At 35.9% G+C, this 19,879-nt stretch overlaps 1 protein-coding gene across 12 annotated transcripts in view; it reads right to left on the bottom strand.

Moving 5' to 3' along the window:
* PCDH11X (protocadherin 11 X-linked) overlaps positions 1-19,879 on the bottom strand; it is a 490,061-nt gene that overhangs the window by 411,145 nt on the left and 59,037 nt on the right. For all 12 annotated transcript variants that reach the window (XR_010834843.1, XM_048077757.2, XM_067005160.1 and 9 more), the window contains 2 exons: positions 7,097-7,144; positions 1,516-4,002 (listed from right to left, as the gene is read on the bottom strand). Coding sequence is in view for 11 of the 12 variants with exons in the window: in XM_048077757.2 (XP_047933714.2) it covers positions 1,516-4,002; positions 7,097-7,144 (2,535 nt within the window). In the remaining variant the exon portion in view is untranslated. The remainder of the gene's footprint in view (positions 1-1,515; positions 4,003-7,096; positions 7,145-19,879) is intronic.

Below are 19,879 nucleotides of genomic sequence, written 5' to 3' on the forward strand. Positions count from 1 at the left end.
TGGCTCAGAGGAGCTATACTGGAGTCCCTGTTCTCAATTGAAAAATCACTTGGATCAGGCCTCCAGAGATGCTGAAAACAGCACCACCCTCCTCGGAGTTATGAGAGTTCAACAAGATGAATAAATTAGGAAAAGGCTTTTCTAACACGCAGCTGAAATTAACACATTCAAATACCTTTAATACAAAATACTCAAATCTCAAAAGCTACACATTTTCCACTGCTGTCTTAGAAGTAAGAAATTCTAGTAAGTTTTCCTCAATTTATCATTTAATGCAGCTAAGCAAAAGATGAATGTTTTAGAGCATATAGCAATATGAACTACCATACAAAACTGTGTTGTTAAGGGGAATAAAGTAAAATAACCAACCTGTCCTGTAATTTTTAATAATATGATGCGTAGTGTGCATAAAGAGTTTTTTTAGGAACATTTCGATATCACTGTAGTGGTAATAAAAGAAAGCCCACAGGAGAAATTCAAAACCTCAACTGTAGCAAAAAGTCTAGCAGACTTAGTCATGCTGAGGACATGTTCCCAAACAATAATATTAAAATATATTATCAATGATATTACAAACTCTTTAGAAATATTGTTTCTTTAATGATTGATTCCTTCACCAATTAAAACTTGACTACAAAACTATTTTCATTGAATACTCTGTGATATTCACGAAGAAAAAGCAGCAAACAAACAGCAAAGTTTTATTATTAATGATTTTTTTTTTCAGAACATGGATAGAAATTAGATTCAATTTCCAGTGACTTACAGCCTTTCTATAGTGTCTTGTAGGTCCTCATTTTAATTTAATTTTAAATTAAGGAGTCTTTAGACATTTCCTATGCTGCACTTAATTTCTGAGAAGCTAGTATCTGGTTTATCAAGCATAGCAGCTAAAAAGTGAGAGGAATTATACCGATGCTTCCAATTTTCCCCCAGCTTTGCCTGTTGACTGCGTCATTCTACCAGATTTAAGTAGTCCAGTACTCTTCTAGTCTGAATATGGCACTGAAGCTCTCAGAGGAAAATCCTTGCCTGCTTTTGAGGGACCTTGAAGTAAAGCTGTGCCCAAATGAAGGCTGCAATTCCAGACTCCATTAATATTAAGAACCACTTATCAGATCCTGTAAAGCTTTATTGCTTTCTACCTGGCCTAGATTACTTCAATTCTTGAGCATACAATACTACAGAGGACAGTATCATAACCCCTCTGTCTCACAGAGCTGCGCAACATACTGTAGTAATGCAGGAAGTGCCATACTGCCATCTGCAGTCAGGAATACCCACCAGTGAAATAATTCACTGCTCCATTTCCTTACAGCCAGTAATCACTTCAATTAATTCCCGTTAACACTGATGGATCTCAAATTGTTTATATTTCAGTGCCCGGAACAAGCACAACCTTTCAAACTTTTAATCCTTGCAGAGAAAGTTATTATGCAGTGCTTAGAGGTAGAGCTATATGAATGGAAAAGCAAGAAGTGAAGGAGAAAGAGAGAACCTTAAAATTTCCATTACCTGTCTGGTGTGAATGGGGCCTGGGGTCTTGAAGCCTCCTTGACAGCTGCATTCGGAAACACTGTAAGGGTCCGAGCTGCTTGATGAGCACTTGGAGAGTGAGTCACAGCCCACCACAAAGGTGTTATCTAGAGGCAGTTCCTGAATGACATGGTGCTTCTTGGGGGGTACAGGAGTCTCAGGTTTAATTTGAAAGGTAGGCTGTGGAGAAGCAGACTTGTAGTGCTTTGCCAAATCTGGGCTATCAGGTTTAAATGTGGTTGGTGTGGTGGCCCAGTTATATTTTCCCATAGTCTGTTCTTCTAGCTCTACAGGAATGTCTAAAGTGCCATTTATGTGCTCATGGCCAGGATCATCAGGCTTAGATTCTTCAATAGTCACAAAGTTGAGGAGGAGACTTTTTGGAGAGCGCTTCTTCTTCTTCTTCTTCTTCTTGATCTGCCTATTCTCTTGGTTTGGGGAAACCCATTCACCACTCTGCTTGTTTTTTTGGACAACTTTGTGCCTGGGCGTCTGGCGGCACCGTACTAAAGCAGTAACAAAAATTACCAGAATAACTGTCATTGTTCCTGCAATAATCGCTATTATGATCTTGACATAATCATTGGTTTGTGGGGTTATCTCACCATCCCCAATGTTCTGGCCAACTGGAGTTTCCATATTCCTGCGCACTAGCTCTTGTACATAGGAACTATTGGTGACTGTCTCATTCACAAACAAATGCACAAGAGCTATAGTATAAAGAGACTCCGGCTGTCCTAGGTCATTGACTTTTATCACCAGTCTGTGCAAACCATGATCTGATGTAATTACCTTCTCTTTCAAAGTAATATTGCCTGTTAATTGGTCAATTGTAAACAAGCCCCTTGAGTTCCCACCTATGATGCTGTAACGGAGCTCTGCATTCATGCCTGTGTCATTGTCAACTGCAAAGACTTTAGTAACTACAGACCCTGGACTGGATGATGTTGGAACCAACTCATATGAATAATTAGATGAAGGAATAACAAAAACAGGCCTGTTGTCATTTACATCAACAACATTGATGGTCACTTTGGCAGTTGAGGAACGCTGCTGTCTTCCTCCATCCACAGCTTTCACCTGAAAAGTGTATGACCCCTGCTGTTCCCTATCAAAGGTAATGTTAGGCCTTATTACACCAGTAAGTGGATCTATAATGAAATTATCTCTACCATTTAATATAGAGAGAGTGACCGCAGCATTTTCTCCAGAGTCAGCATCTGTTACTGTGATAAGCCCTACTGTGCCATACATGGGTAAGTTTTCTGGCACATAGAAATTATATTCATTATGTGTGAAAGCAGGGCTGTTATCATTCTGGTCCAGGACTGACACTGTCACAGTAGCATTGGTCTGCAAGGGCGGCATCCCGTTATCCTTAGCCAGTACAGTGAAGGAGTACCTGTCTTGTTTTTCTCTGTCCAACTTCCTGACTGCTGTCAGAATGCCTGTACGGCGGTCAAGGTTGAAAATGGGGGGTGCATCAGGACCCAGAATATAGCTGATCTCAGCATTGCGCCCACTGTCGGCATCTGTAGCACTTATCTTGGTTAGCTGAGTACCTGGAGCATTGTTTTCAGGGATGGAAAGACCTATAATAGGCTGTGTAAAAACTGGGGCATTGTCATTTTCATCTTTAATTTTGATCAGGAGCATTGCAGACTGGTTTAAGGGAGGTTTCCCTGAATCTGAAGCCACTATTTTAATAGCATATTCCCGTGTTGCTTCATAATCTAGAAATGTGGCTGTTTCCAGGAGAAACTGATTATCAAACACTGGCTTCAGCCTAAAAGGGACATCATGATCTGTAAAACAAGTAACCTTTCCATTCAGATCAGCATCCTTGTCCATTACTGTTATCAATGCAATTTTTGTATTAAGTGGAGCTTTCTCAGACAAAAGCACCGTCCCATTCACTGGATTGATGATGTATCTTGTGTCTATTGATGGGACATTGTCATTAATATCTGTGACATTAACAGTCACTGTTGCTCTTGATGGAGTTGAACTGCCATCACTTGCCAAAACAGTTAATTTGTGTACAGGAGATTCCTCTCTGTCTAGCGGTTCTCTTATGGTGATAAGACCAGTGGCATTATCAATGGCAAACAGCCTTTTGGCCAAACTGGAGATCTGATTGCTGAAATAGAAGTGGATTTGTGCATTTGAGCCCAGGTCTGCATCAGTGGCATGGAGCTGAGAAACAGAGGTGCCTACTGGAGCATTTTCTGGAATACTAACTTCAACATCATTTTCTTTGAAGACTGGGCGATTATCATTCACATCAGTCACTGTGACTTGCAGGATGGCGGTGCTAGATCTTGGAGGGCTTCCACCATCTTCAACTTTAATCTTCATCACATAGGTATCCTTCTGCTCCCTATCCAGGATCTGCTGGACAATCAGTTGAGGCCACTTATCTCCCTCAGGTGTCTCAATTATATCAAGACCAAACACATTTTGACCCTACAAGACACAAAAAGAGTATACTTTAGCACAGCAGTATAATTAATCAGAGAATAATCTCATTAAAGTTTTGAAGTCGTCATAAAACATATATATGGTGGAGATATACAGGAATACACATTTGTGTATTTGCTGCTAATTTGCAATATCCGATTATGCTTTAAGACCAGGAGCTTTAAGAAAGCTTCAGAGCAAACACATGAAGAAAACAATTTAGAATAACAGGGGTTTTGCGTTTGATTGTTTTGGGGGCAGGGGCACACAATATATTTCTTTTTGTTGTTGTCTTTGTTTCTTTTTTAAACCAATTGCTCTCTTTCTACAGAAAAAAAATAAAATAAAATAAATTAGAATTCTTGGACAGATGTAATTTGCTTTCTGTACCGTACCAGTGAGTGTTAAGAAGAGGAATGTAGCCAAAGTTCAACCATGTCCAAAGGCAAAGTAGTATGCATACATTGGATGATCTAATCCAATCCTCAATTTCAAGGAAAACAACAAAGATAAAGGGACTATTTCACAGTTCATGGAACAACTCTGGACATGATCTGAAATCCTTAGCATACAAAGCAAAAAAGCAAAAACCACCACCCACATCACCGAAGAGGGGCTCACTACACAATTCGGTCATTAGATTGTTCAGACAAAACTAAACCATAACAGTTTATTAGAAATACATAAATTCCTAAAAATTATTCCTTTCTTCATCATGATTTATTTTCTATTTGTAGTGAAAATTACAATCCAAGTGAGAAAAGAAGATATATTTTCATTTTAAAAAATATCACAGAACTATGACATTCACTTTGAAAATAATCACTTCTTTTCACGGGGATTGTTGAATACATAACACCCCTGGAATAGCAAATACTATATATATTGCACAAACATGGCTTCCTTTAAAAACCCTTGTGCTGACAGAGTATGCTAATACAAAAATTGGAATATAGAGCTAGATTCCCTCCTCTGCTATGTCTTCAGATGAGCAGAGATTAAGAATATCGCAATTATCCTCTTTTCTATTCTCCCATCGCTCAACCTTCAGAATAAGAAAGGATGTAAAGGCAGTTTTGCAGCCATATTTTCCATAAGGGTAGAGCTAAAACACAGATCATTAAAGCTGAGTGTACGGGATAAACAGGAGAAGAAAGCATTGATAAAAATGCTGAGTAATTAGGATTTTCTTTGTATGTGTCATTCTTGCAACAACTACTTCTAGCCTGGTTCTTTCTGCATTTATTGTGCTTGTCTCTCACCTTTAGTCCTAATTATGTGTGTTCTGAACTGATTTGAGACACTTCAGACCAAAGGGAAAGAAAATGTTCCCAATATGCAAGTTTCCTTATTTCTCATTGTTGTTAAAAGATTTGTATTCACTGCATCTTGTCGCCCACCATTAAATGAATGCATTTGTAGGTCTAATTCTGTGTGAGGCTGTACTCTTTCATTGATGTGTTTTCTCAAAGCCAGAATTTGACCTTACATAAGTAATCATTTCTTTCATGGAAAAGAACAATTCATCCACATTTCAAGCATTACTGTGCCACATGCACAGCATTTGTGACAACATTACGTTGCAACTAGGGACAGTCTAAAGTGAACTGGAATACATTTTGAAACAATTAAAAAAATACAACTTTGGCTTCTTCAACAGGAGACACGAAAAGATTATTCTTACAAGAAGTGTAAGATTTACATTTTGAATCGATTAGGTTAATTTTTCAAATGGTAATTCTACACTGATCTCTTCAAGAAGACGAAGTGTGGGTTTCCTCTTCATCTTCAATCTGGCTAGAAGTTAGTTGAAATAAATTGCAGAACTATTGAGAAATGATGAATTACATATTCTATATTTTAACATAGATTTCCAGAAAAATATAACAGAAGCTGGAGAAAAGGAAAAAAAAAGTCAGCTATCTTTTTCTTCTTTATTTGTACACAACTTGACAGATGGGCACTGATTATTCTGTCATTAGATCCCACAACTACAACAAACACTTCATATAGACCTTCAATACACGCAGCTATACATATGCATACACATTTCTGCTTTTCTTTTAACTATGAGAAAGATATTTTTAATTATAGCGTATGACTTGATATAAAATATATAGCTTCAATTCTCCATTACCAGCAGTAAGCTACTGGAGAAACAGAAAAGAATGCAAAGAGCTCTTCCAGGTCAATTATTACCACTTGATTAATTTTTCTATATGGAAAAAAAACAGTATTCAAGAGAATTTCTTACTATTCATTAGAGGATTATACATCTTTTTAAAGCACTGAAATAAAGAGAAAGTTACAAAAATTATGCCTTTTCCTAATTTAGGCAAATCTGCTTCACATTGTTTAAGGGATAAGATTAGGTATGGTGTTATGCTGCATTTTAACAACTGCATTTTCTAAGAAGAGAGAATTCTTCCACTCTAAACAGTCCTCAAAATGATGAAACATTCAGGAAACAAATTTTGAAGATTAAAAATATCTAATTCTCTCCTGCATGAGCAAAGAAATTGAGAGTTAAAAAGCCTGAGAGAAACGTGAAGGAAAACTTTCAGGATTAAGTTTTGATCTATCATCATCAAAACATCGGTGAAGTCAATATTTCCTATAGGGACAGATTGTTATTTGGACGGAAGTATACCTCAGTCACCACATTATCGCAGAGATCTGAAGGTTTCATTCACACTAGGAAGGCTATGTGTCCTGAGAAGTAGTATAATAGGTAATTAACATTTATATAGTACCTTTCACCATTAAGTTAATTGATAAAAAAAAATCCGTTACTTTGTCTTCATAACTATAGCAAGATGGGAGTGAGAAATAAAAAAACGTTAACTTTTTAAATCTAAAAAGACAGTTCAAGCAATGTAACCTAGCTATCTGAGGCAGAACAAAGCTATGCCCATCTGAGAGCCAAGACCAGCTTTAAGAGGCTCTGAGCCCTAATCACAAGATTCTTTATCAGAGCTATAACCAGTTCTGTTACCTTATTCAATTTTTATAACAACCCTTTCAGAGTATTCATGCATAAAACAATCTCTAAAATGATGAAACTGGCATACTTGTTGAACTCTGCCTGCTGTATATTTACCTGGTCATTTGTAATGGATCCAAACGTCCTTTTCGGAGCTGTTTTGGGCTGTCAAGTAAATAAAAAATTAGAGAGTTTTTAAAAAATGGAACATTTAGGTACGTTAATAAATACATAAACAATGAAACATGGACACCTAACATAACAATCTATAGAGCTTCAAGTGTTACAGACAGGACTGCATGTAGCAAGGTGCACCTAAAGCCTACAGATAAACTTGCCTTGTACACATTGAGGTGACACAGTCTCTTATCAATCACAGTCTCTTATCACAATATTTCACAAAATGTCGACAACATTTGCATTGCAATGAATGTTCTTTCAGGCCAGAAATTGGAAAGTGGGCTTCATCTTCAAGAGAAATAGGAAAAAGAGCAGCTACAGTGGTATGGTCTGTTGTGTCCAAAACATCTCGCACACTTACACTTATAAGTTGATAGAACATAGTAATTTCTCAAACAAATAGGGAAAATGGGAGGAAGGGGAAGAATATTGTGCTATATAACCATACAAAAACAGCTAACATAAAATGTTTAAAAAAAAAAAACAAAACCAAAAAACAACCACAACCTCAGGTTCCCATTTTAATGAATTCCTGAATTACTTGAAAGCAATTACTTTATAATAAAACCTTTGGCTGAAACACAATCTTGCATCCAAAGGATCCTAAAATCTTTTAAGCAAGTCCAGAAATTAATGCAGTTGTTTGCCAACTGCTAATTATTTCATATGTAGCAAGACAGAAAACCTTTGCAGTTCTCCTGAAAAATTAAAAGATGGGTCTCAGCCTCCGTTTCCTTGTCTGCTTTTGTCAAGACATATGGAACTGGTATGCAACTACAGTGCTGCATTACCAAAGAAAAGATTATAGTAGCAGAGTTTCAATTTCTAATTCATAAAACTAGACAACAGCTATACAATGGCCAATATTTTTAATAAAAGGTGAAAATTAAACTTGCATTTTCTTTCACAGCTGACACTTTGAATGCAAAAATGTGAATTCCCAAAGCCAAGCTAAAACCCTAAACACAAAATATTCTACATGATAGGCAATAACGGATACAAATTCCTATAACTGGTGCCTATTACTACACTCAGAGCTATAATATCCTAAGTATTGAGGCTCTAATAAAGGTCCTTTGTCTGTGAATACTTCACAGTGTACAGTTAACATGTTCATGCATTCTAGAATATTAAAGCCTGTTAGACAGCTGTTTTGTTTCAAGGGTGCTGAGTTAATACACCTATCAGCACACAGTTTACAGAAAGGTTACTTATGTGTGTGTAATTAATGCAGTTGGTTACCTTGTGAGCTGAGTGACAGTACCTCAAAAGAGAAAATAAAATTGCAAAGATAAGAAAATTGTACAATGCAAAAACTCTGCAGATGCAAAGTTGCTTACACATTTGAAACACTAGCTCTTTGTCAGAACAACCACAGACTTTTTAAGTTGTGGGTCAAGATTCCTATGAGTTCTGTTCATGTTTTTCTATCGCTATCACACTCTGTTTCAAATAAACATAAATGACTGCTTTAGTCACGTAATTCTCTACCGCATCACTGTGCTTTTGGTGGTAACAGGCAACAGTTCTGAACCGCTGTTCAGAACAGCTCCTAAATCACCACCTCATTTCACTCCGACAGCCAAGCAATGTATCTTAGGCTCCTAATCCCACATTTTAGAGCTCTCAGATGAATGCTGACTGGGTGTTGGAGCAGTGTGAATCCCTAATGCCCTCCTGTTCACTACCTGCTCTATAACCATATCAGTACTCTCAGGCAGAAGGGGATTCAAACTGACAGCCACTTGTATAAAAGAAAATAGAAACAGCTGAGATGTTTCTGAAAATTCCTTTACCCTCAAGCAGAGACTGTCCAGGATCCTCAGCTTCTGGTAATTTCAGTGGGAACTGAAGGTGATGGACGCATACACATTTGGCTCATGACAAATGGAGAAAAAAAAACAAACAACAACAACAAAAAAAACCTCTGATAGGTTGACTTGTTAAAAAGTGCAAATGTTTGCAAACTAATGTTCATTAAATTATTTTGTTCCCTCTTATCCACCCTAAAAAATATTTCAGCTAAGAAAAAGTATATGATTTCTTTAAACGGACGGCATCTTCAAACCCATATCCTAACCTTTTACCGGTAAGTTACTTAGCAAGAGTATCTTATTTGATCTGAGGCCCATTTAAACTGAAGTTCAACTGCGAGTAAAACCACTGTATCTTCCTTTTGTGTTAACACTTCTAGGACAAAATGGTGAGAGAAGTTTTCGTCTGAATGGCATGAATATCTCACACACACCCCTCTCTTCTGAAATCCAGAAACACTAAGAAAATAACTCAATAAAATAATGTCTTCTCTGGATTTTCATCACGAGGACATTCTTTCAGATGCAGAGTCCATACTTTCATGTGTTATCACTGCGTTATGAACTTTGACATTAAAAAACACAATCTCAATGCAGAAAATTTACAATTAAGGTGGGCAAAATGTAATAGAATGACAAATAACCTAATATAATAGAGATCTTTTCTTCCTTTTTGATTAGATTTCTCAACAGCTAGGTTCTCCCAACATTCGCAAACAGTTTTTTACAGATTGTAAGCCTGGTGCAGACACTGCTAAAATGAACATGATAGTTAGCATATCTCAAGGCCTTCACCCTCTGCAGGGTATTGTAAAACTCAGAAGAGAAAGTTTATGTGGGACATATAACTACCCCAGCATCCGTTTTTTGCTTTTGAAATAAATGAAGCTGTGCTTTTCCAAATCATGAAAGCTTATTCTCTTTGCACTACTGCGAGAAAATAACAGTGGAACTACCATTTTAAACTAGGAAAGTGTTTGATATAACACAATGCAAGATGGCCCTTCACTGCGCACTGGAAGATAATAAATAATACTGCAATTTCAGATTAATAAATCAGAAAGAGTTGCTCAGAAGATATACAGAGTGTCAGTAAGTACTAAAAATAGTTCCAGAAAGATTGAATTCTTCAATACTCCAGAAGTATCTTACGGTGTCTTTTCACCATACTGATCAGGAGATGCTAGGGATAAACCAAAAATGTATTTTCTAGTGTTGGATTTATCAGAAAGCCAACTCATCATCTTCCTTCTCCAGCATTTCTGACTCCTATTTATGTGATTCAATAGAACAAAAGCAAAAGAAAAAAGGAAGATGCATTTTCTTACTGTACAGTAGTCATTGCACCTTGAAACCCAGTTCTGAAATTTTGTGACACCTGTGTGTATTGAGGATTCCAGTATATAAACTGTCGTGACTTTCTATTTAAGTTATATTACTAAAAATGCCTCCCTCTTAGTTCTTTGGGATCCAAAATCTTAAGATTGAAAGTGTATTTGATACACACTTTTAGAAGTAATCATATGCAATAATATATTTTTTCTTATAAAAATCAAATTCCAATTTCATTCTAATTCTTACTTCCAATGCAAATCATTACAGCTATATAAGGAGAGGAGTAATTTAGTATTTTATTACAGTGATACATAGAGAGGAGTAGTTTTTAAGGTCTTTCAGGAAAGCTACACCTACAACTTATCTAATACATTTTAAACTTGTCCTCCACATGCCTGTCATTAATTTGAATACACACGTTATTTCTCAGACTTAAAATCAGTGACGAAGTTATTAACACAGTAGTCTAAAGAACCAAATCCACTGCTGAATTACACATTGTAGATCTATCTACCTGCTGTCCTGTTAAATTTTAGTTGATGTAATTGATTTGCAAGAAAGGTAATAATATTCAGACTGCTAAAATGGCATGTTTAAAAGGGAAACACCAAACACCTAACATGCCATTCCATTTTTGCTGCTCTGTTTTTAATCACTACTAATGGTTAAGTCTTGAATATACACTGAATGTACAACTTTTAAGCATGAAAATCAGAAGGGAACTATAATATCCACCTGTTGCAAAGATCTAGATTAGTCCAACCCGGAAACATATATTCTCCAATTAATTGTACACCATCTAAACTTTGGGACTGAGACAAGCTCTCACACAGTTCCTGGGTAAAGGTGCATGAAACAGTTCATCTTACAGCCTATCATTCACTTTGCTGGTATCTCTGCAGGAAAAGAAACATGAGAATAAACCAAGCAGCTGAAGTGTTATTACTTCAGTATGACAGCAATGTGACTGGCCTCAGACAGACTGTACTATTCCAGAAGAAGCAAACGAAGTGAAGCGCGTTCAAGCTAATTCTGCCCAGCAACAACCTGTAATGCAAGTAAGAGAAAAGGCAAGCTTCCACCAGTCTGGGTCAGCTCAAAGTTCTTTCCTGAGCTCAATTCAGTGCCCTAAGACAGATGTTTCCAAACAACATTAGGCACACTGTTTGTGATACAGTAAAGCTTTTTAACATGCACCCAGAAACTGGACCTGCTGCTCCTTCCTTAGGGGAAAATATCAGGTTTTTGGCAGCCAACACCATCACAACCACCAGTGTGGCAGCGTGGCGCCGCTAATAAGCCAGAACCGAGAACCTTCCCTGCGCTCCTCACACCTACTCCCCTGCGACGGTAACTTCAACTTACAGAGCCATCACAGCACGAACAGGTGCTCTGAATTCTTCAAGAAGTTCAAGCTTCTATATTCTAAAAAGATCGTGATGTAAACAACTGAATCTACCGAACCCAAACTACTAAAATAAAACAACGGAAAGTCAAGCAAAATTATAAGTTAATCAAGTTAATCAAGTGTGCAGCTCTGACTAGACATAGACATGCACCACACTGTTCTACAAACTGACCACCAACATGGAAAAGGAAACACACCTCAAACTTTCGTTAAACAATTTTGAGCTTTGACACAAGGACTTAGTTTAGACCTTGATTTTTACACTTGCTTAATTTCTACTCCTTTAAAATAAAGTGTTTAATGTATTGTTATGATTCTTGTGTATTAAGCTATTAAGCTATGAACAAGAGTTCAATTTCTCATGTTTATTTTATCAGTGAGTTAAATGAACAGTCCACTGTAACTTTTGCATGACACATTACTCTTCGTAAAACACCTAGGAAATTCGACCAACTACTAGGTGTCATCACGTAGACATCAAATTCAAAGATACTGAAATAAAACAAAACAAGGAAAAAAAATGGGATTGTATCAATTATTTCAATTATTGCATAGAAATCTACACGACCACTCAGTACAACAAGATAGTTTTCAGTTGTTATATGGAATGACAGCTTAGAGCATCATAAGGTAGCACTATTTGTTACGCATTCTACATACAGAGTTAAAATTCCACTTCTACCCTCAATTAACTTTACTGTTACTGTAAAAGAGGCCTGCTGTGGGTATATGTGGATGAACCCATTGTAAAATGTAAAATTAAATGAAAACTGTTCTGAAATTCAGCATTATGGCTTCCAACAAAACAGCAAATCCTAGAGTAAATTACTGAAAGCGAGTATGATAGCTAAAAGGACAGAGCTTCCAGGAGGGCTAAGCTTTATTAAAGTTTTTCTTTATCGTGCTCTTAGGCACAACCTGATTTGTTCCAACAGCTGCCCAGAAGGAAAAGCCAACCAATCACTCCAGAGGAATACGCATATTTACATCTCTCTTTGCATTTAGTTTTCAGTCCTTTCAGAGGCAGGTAGCACACAGCACTACAGCAAGAGCTTGTATCCTTTGATTTAGTGATACCAAATATTTCAAATGAAAACCATGTTGGAAACTACTGATCATCACAAGAAGTTATTACCCTACAACCTTTTCTGATGGATAAACTTATTCCACCCACTAATGTAAAGATTAAAAATAAAACATATGAGAACAACAACAACAAAATCCCCTGAGCCTAACTGTTTAATTGGCCAGATCTTTGTTAGAAGCAACGAGTAACAAAGCATGATTTTCTTTGTTACCTTGCTCGTGAAACTGAGTAAACTGTAGTGTGCTATGCTGTGATAAATATGAAGGAGAACTTCAATATTCAAAATTTTCTGAAAGACTTCATTCCTCTTTATGAGAGTGCTTCAGGTATTATCTGAACACTGCAACAGCAACGAGATTGGTGGCTTAACCATGCCTTCAAGCCCTGTGAACGTTAGATAAGATTTCTCCCCACACACAAAACCAAAACATTTTTTATTATGAAAAGTTTCACACCTGGGTGTGACATCTTCAGCCAGACTGAACACTGAATTATATGCTCATACATCGAAAGATTTTAAAAATACAATATCATAGCTAATCATAAATAGGCAGGCATCTAAAATCCCCATGTTTTATTTCCACAAAGGTAAACTGACTTCTTGAGCCTTGACTGTTCTCTCTACTCCTTAGCATAGGAATACTTAGGACAAAACCTTATTCCTTGAGCAGTACAAAGTCTTCTGCCACTGGGTAGCAGAAGTGCTGCTTATACCTCCTGTACTTGTGATCTTAGCTCAAGCGCAGACACACTTCAAATATTAACCAAATTAATTTTGTTTTACTTCATCTAATAATGTGCATGCTTATTTGTGAAAAAATGTATTTGCAAAGTTTCTGATCTGCTGCATAAGCCTATGAAAAAACGATGCAGTTTGTAGGCCTTTGCCCATATTCTGAGTGCTTAAGTTTTACATTGCTTCAAAAAGCAATTGGACAGACTGGACACATGGAAAAAAAAAAAAGAATCCGTGTAAGGGTATAACAACTTCTAGCACAAGAAGCTACACGTGAGCCTCCAACTGGTGGAAGCTTAGGAATAGCTTGGAAAAGTATGCTTCTCCTGTCCTTTACAGTTGCTCCTAAGTATCTAATGTCAAGTGTTAGAGACAGGATACAAGATTAAATGAATCTTACTTGATCTAGCAAGGCCATTCTCAGGTCAAGTGAATATCGCTCATATCGCATAAGGAAACTGAGGCACGGAAAGCAGAAGTGACTCATCCAGAACTACTCTGCAAGCCGGTAACAAATCCACAATGAATCTCCCAGTTCAGTGACCCTCACAAATCAATCACATCAGAGCACAAAATATATGATTTATAGAAAATACCATGAAAGTACAAATACTGCTGTTTTAGATACCATTACAGAACGAGAAAAGGATTTCAGTCTCTTAGAAAACTGCCTAGGCAACCTTAAAGAAGACACCACTATTTGTCATACAATCCTGCTCTAAATAACAAAAAACAAAACAAAACAAAACAAAAACTTTATTTAAATTGCTTGTTTTATTCTCTCTGGTTAGTAAGAAAGACAGATGATAAAAATGATTATTTATGGAAGTCATGAACTTTGTAAATAAGCACTGTGCACCCATATATCACACTGCTAAAAGACAGGCCATTAGAATGGTTTGTGTCCTTTTCATTTTTCATACAAACTCTTTCAATGTTTTTTTATTTGTTTCTTCTGTTTGTATGATTGAAGTGCACGCACCTTTGCCTTTTAGGACCCCATCCTCACAAGCAACCCTTAAAGCAAAGATCATCACAGAAACAGAAAAAAACTCTATTCCTGTCCATGCTGTCTACGGCAGTCTTATTTAGTACTTAACAAAACCAATTGTGCTGGTAGAGACAACTATTTGAGACTGAAAATGGAGAAACGGAAAGACGAAACGAATAAAAATCCACCTAAGCTTCTGATGTGAAGGTGTATGGCAAAGGTCACAAAGCTATAACAAGACACTTCGAAATCTGCGTAATAATACAAACAAAAGCCTCAGAAGCAGAGATCAAACATACGCTAACAAGTTTATTTCTTTAACTTTGTTAAAGGCCCAGTTGGTCAGCCAACATGTTTGCCAAGAACTCTGGGTGATGCTGGCAGGTCCAGCCTGAAATTATTCAATTATTCAAATTATTATTTTTTAAGTGAGCACAAGACAACTACTGGGTTACTTCAGAGGTTAAAAATAAGTAAGGATAATGTAAAATCCTACGTAAAAGTAGCAATACTTCAAGAAACTGATTCACGTTCTGGTATTTTACAATCAAAGCAGGTATCTTGGATATTCAGCCTGGATGAATATCTCATTTATGTGAAACAATAAAAGGTGTGCAACGCTGATAGAAAGAAGGGGAGTTCTATCAATCATTTACAGTCAATTTATATGACTGATTTTCAAATTACGGCATTCACACTTTATGTTGGCTTTCCATACGAAGGTCAATTCACTAGTGGTAAATACTAACATAACTGGCAACATATTATTTTTGAAGTTACATGGGAAAGAGGATGGGGAATAAAATGGAAAGCACTACTTGGTTTATACCTTTAAATGTGCTACAACAAATAGGTTTGGAAAGTCCGTAATGGAAATGAGGATGAAAATTATGTGACTGGGTTTAAAATGAATAGAAAAAGTAATCTTAAAGTGAGAAACTCATATAATACTTCATCCTGAAAAGCACAGAGGAACAAGCTGACTCTTAAAAAAAAAAAAAAAAAAAAAAGACAATTTTCTTGATAAGGCAAAGAAAAAAAATTACAATAATTTGACTTTGGAACATCAGCAATAACCAAAGCAATAATACACATCACATTAATAGAGCCAGCAATTATAGCACAATGTGAGAAAAATGTGTTTCAATACTGACAGCTGATGACTCAGAATTCTTTCCTTGTACCAATGTTTCTTTTTTGTTTCTTTGAAATTGTCTGAAATGCTCTTTGCTGCATGTCCCAGCTTCAAAAGCTCTACAGGACTTCAGTGTTCAGACCCATTATAGTTCTGGGCCAGGGAATATAAATTACTTTGTAATAAACCTTTCTTTCAGGAATAAAAATAACCATACTAATGCAGTCAAGTGCCACAATCCATGGCTGACAGTGGATTTAAATGTATTCTTTGACAGCTATAAGAATATAATTTTGGACCTATCTTTTTTCCTCACTGTACTTCCTCTTGAAAGGAAGAAAAACATTGCAGACTATATTCTGGTTAAAAATGTCAAGAATTATTTATCTCTCTATCACTAACAATCCAATATTAGAGAAAGCTAAACGTAAAATTTAAATCAATAACATCATTATTGGATAAGCTTCTTTAATATTTTAATTTTATATTTCATGACAACTAAAACCAGGAAAAAATTGACAGTTTTGACTGAAAAAAATGTTTTCAAAACATACCTCAAAAAACAGAGGTGATGGGAAAGTGAGTTGGGGCAAAAGAAAAATCTAAAAGTTTGGTGAATATTATAATTCTCCTTTATTTTTTGGTTTCTTTGCTGAGCATTTTGAAAATAGTAGCAACTTTTTGGTCACCTCGTACATATGTGTGGAGAAGACATGAAATAACTTGGAATTTTTAATAATAGAGTTTTAATAATAGAATTTGAATCATATTAGGATTCATATGAAGCCTGTTGTTAATATAACCAAAGGTTTCTCACGACAGGTGTCTGAAATACCAGTAAAATTTGTATTACTGCATCCACAATGAGTAAAAGCAGCAGAAAGTAATCCTCACAAACTGATTGCAAAACTAGAATTACGATGGATTCTAAGAACTTCTACAACCCTTAAAGCAATACAGAGCATGATTAGCTATTTCTCTTCTAAAACTTGCAGTAACTACTTTTAATTTGATCAAAAAAGCAATGGTATTCAAATGAAATTGTTCACACTTGGATGATGCTTGCTTTAGTAATAAGGTTCTAATTTAGTACAAACATTTTAAGAAAGAAAATTTAAAAAAAAAAAAAAGTCCCATTGGATACATCTGTCACTCCTGTCTATCTTTGCACTTTTCAACAATGCAAGGTATCAAAGAGCATCCTAATGCAAATGTTAGCAAAGTACACAGTGGCATCCTTCTTTTCACCTGAATTCCTTGGTGGCAAATTTGGAGTTTATTTCTATATAACATTTTCAAAATTGTTCTCATGTGAAAAACTTTTAAACCCATTCTGTTTTATGGGTTAAACAATCAACAGGAGCTGCTTTTATAAGTGATAAAAGCACTTACTCTTCAAAAACTACTGATAAATTTACTTCCTTTATTTTATTCCGTACTGTGAAAGTATCAGTTTTTCAAAGCTGAATTTCAGCTGTTAGATTCTCATGAGGAAGGCTAATGATAGTAGGCAACAATTAATTTTTTTTTTTTGACTTACATATGTGTTTAAATATAACCCGCAGGAGGAACGTGAAATATGTTGAGACAGCACGCACATTTCTGCTGTCATAACTCAAATTAATTTTCCAAGTAGTGATATACTTGTAAGCAAGAAATCTACATGCAATTGTAACAACAGCATACTTTGTACTGATATCCGATTAAAATTGTCATTTTCCTGCTTACATCCAGTAGAAAAGAGGTCGAGTCAAACAAAAAGAATAGTTGCTTACCCTTGGTGACTGAAGAGTGGCAAGCATTTTAAAGCAAGCAAACACAAATTAAAGACTCGGGGCAGCTTGTACTAAAATCAAATCAAGTCTTGATCACTAAGGCTCAATCATGGCTTCATACTTAACTTTCAGAACGATCTTCCTAGTGATTTTTATTGTCTGTCTGCGTATTTTATGAAACATTTAGCCACTTCTTTCACAATTAACTGTTGGAAAAACTTCTCTTCAATGACCCTACAGTATTTTTACAAATATTTTAAGCTTTCCATATTCAGATGCTTCAGAGACCCTCACAAGCCTTCAACTCGTTAACTCAAACTTATTTTGAGCTATTAACAATTTATTTCCTCAAAGTAGCTTGGAAGTTACAGCTATCTAAAACAAACAAGCACATTAAAAACACCATACGCTGTTGCTTAAAACTTTCGAAGACCTTCAAAAAGTTCACCTAAAAAGCTAACTTTAAAACTTGTAACACAAATGACATTTGGAAAACACTATTTCTTCCATGTATTTTACACCTGTAGTTAATTCAGGTATTTCTGATATTAGAAATTTTGGCAACCTGTGAAGATTTTAACAATATTCCTAAAAAAAAAAAAAACATTAAGCCAAGTTTGGAAAAAATCAGTTGAACATGAAATATGAATTTACTGATTTTTTTTTAATATATATACATTTTCCTCATAGGTGTGTTACTTTGCCATTGTATGTTAAACATGGCAAAATTCACTATTTGAAGGAGAACAGTTCAATATAACTGCTTAACAGTAAGCAACACTTTAAAAAATTTTCCTTGACACTCCTGTTTGCTATTCCAGTACCATACACATATGCAAACTTAACTATAGTTTTACTGAGATACCTGATTTTTCTTTGTTTTTGTTACTGCTTTACTGTGGATTAGTTGAGAGCATTATACATTTTTAATTGACTATTTCTGTCCATATAGATGAAACTGAAGTATTTACACGTTTTTTTTGGAAGAGTTTAACAGGGATGCAGTACTTATTTCTAACTATTCTTATACGCTTGGTTTCAAGAGGACTATGTAAGCAAATGCCTAGTCTATTATGCTCAAAAAGCATCACCATATCTGTGTTAACTAACATACTGATCTGTCTGGACATCAGCAAAAGATAATATTCATGTAAGATAGATGAACTGAAGATCTCCATTTGACGGATTTGTGCCTTCCAGCTTGAGTCTATCATCCTGCCCACACAGAGACGTGCTAAGTTATATATTATTGTTTCATGACAGCTAGTGTGAAAATCAGAGCCTTGAATGCAAAAAGATACACCAACTTGTCCCTCACCCTAGCTCGCTGAACTTACTGTGCCTGGAAGCAAGACTTTCTCCTCCAGTCTTCAGTCAACCCCCCAAAGGGATGTCAGGATAATGAAGCCTGACAGTTTTACAGTAGTGATGCCATAAACCACCCTAAAGGAGCCTTGTATCAACCAACAAGAAGCAATTACCTTGACTCTTGACTCACTGGAATCAAACTACCACCAGTTGGTAGTACAGATTCACAGCTATAAGAATGCAAATCAGATTATTTTCCCCTTTAAAAATAAAATCCAGTGACTATTTCAAAACAATATTCATAGGTGATCACTTAACTGTCCAGATCTCTCTAGACAAATTACTACTAGGCAATATTTTTTACTCTACTACAAAACCTTCCCATAAGGATTACACATTTTCATACTCATGTAATAATAAAAATGTGTAAATGGAGGGAGGGCTTTGTAGGAAGGTGGATGTTGAAAAACATAATAAAATAATGAAAATATTGTTTTGATGGAAAGATCGAAGATTGAAGTTAAAAGGCTTTGAGGTAAGGGAGCTAAATAAAGGGAAGACTTTTTTTTTTATATATATATAAAATTTCCTTACATACCTGAAGTTAAGTAACTGGAAAATGGTGAGAAGCAAATACATTCACTGTATTTTCAAGGATAGCGACAGACTTAAGGGATAAGAATACTACTCTCAGATTCTTATAAATCAAATTCCTCCCACAGCCCACCTTCCAACTTTTCCTATGATTACCAATAAAAAATAAGATCAAAATGAAAGTCATTTGTCCTTCCGTAAATTTGCAGGGGAGCTTTTCAAGACACTAGGATGTCACATAGCACTCATAAGCATCCTTCAAGTTTCTGCATCTCATTTTATAGCTTACGTCAGCTCACGTCTTCTTATCCACCCACTCAAAAATTTTCACCTAAACTGAAAGCTGGATAAACTCTCTATTCTATTCTACTCAAAATACGTCTCGTTATTTCAAAATAGGTTTTATATCTTAAGGAAACTGCTAACAGGCAAAGTCTGCACATTGTATTGTCTGCACTTGTATTACAAAATACTTTGATACTAGTGGGTTCTACAAATTTACAAAGGATTTTTGATAACAGCAGAATAATGTAGTTG

The sequence above is a fragment of the Anser cygnoides genome, chromosome 13 (assembly GCF_040182565.1).
Source record: "Anser cygnoides isolate HZ-2024a breed goose chromosome 13, Taihu_goose_T2T_genome, whole genome shotgun sequence".
NCBI lineage: Eukaryota > Metazoa > Chordata > Aves > Anseriformes > Anatidae > Anser > Anser cygnoides.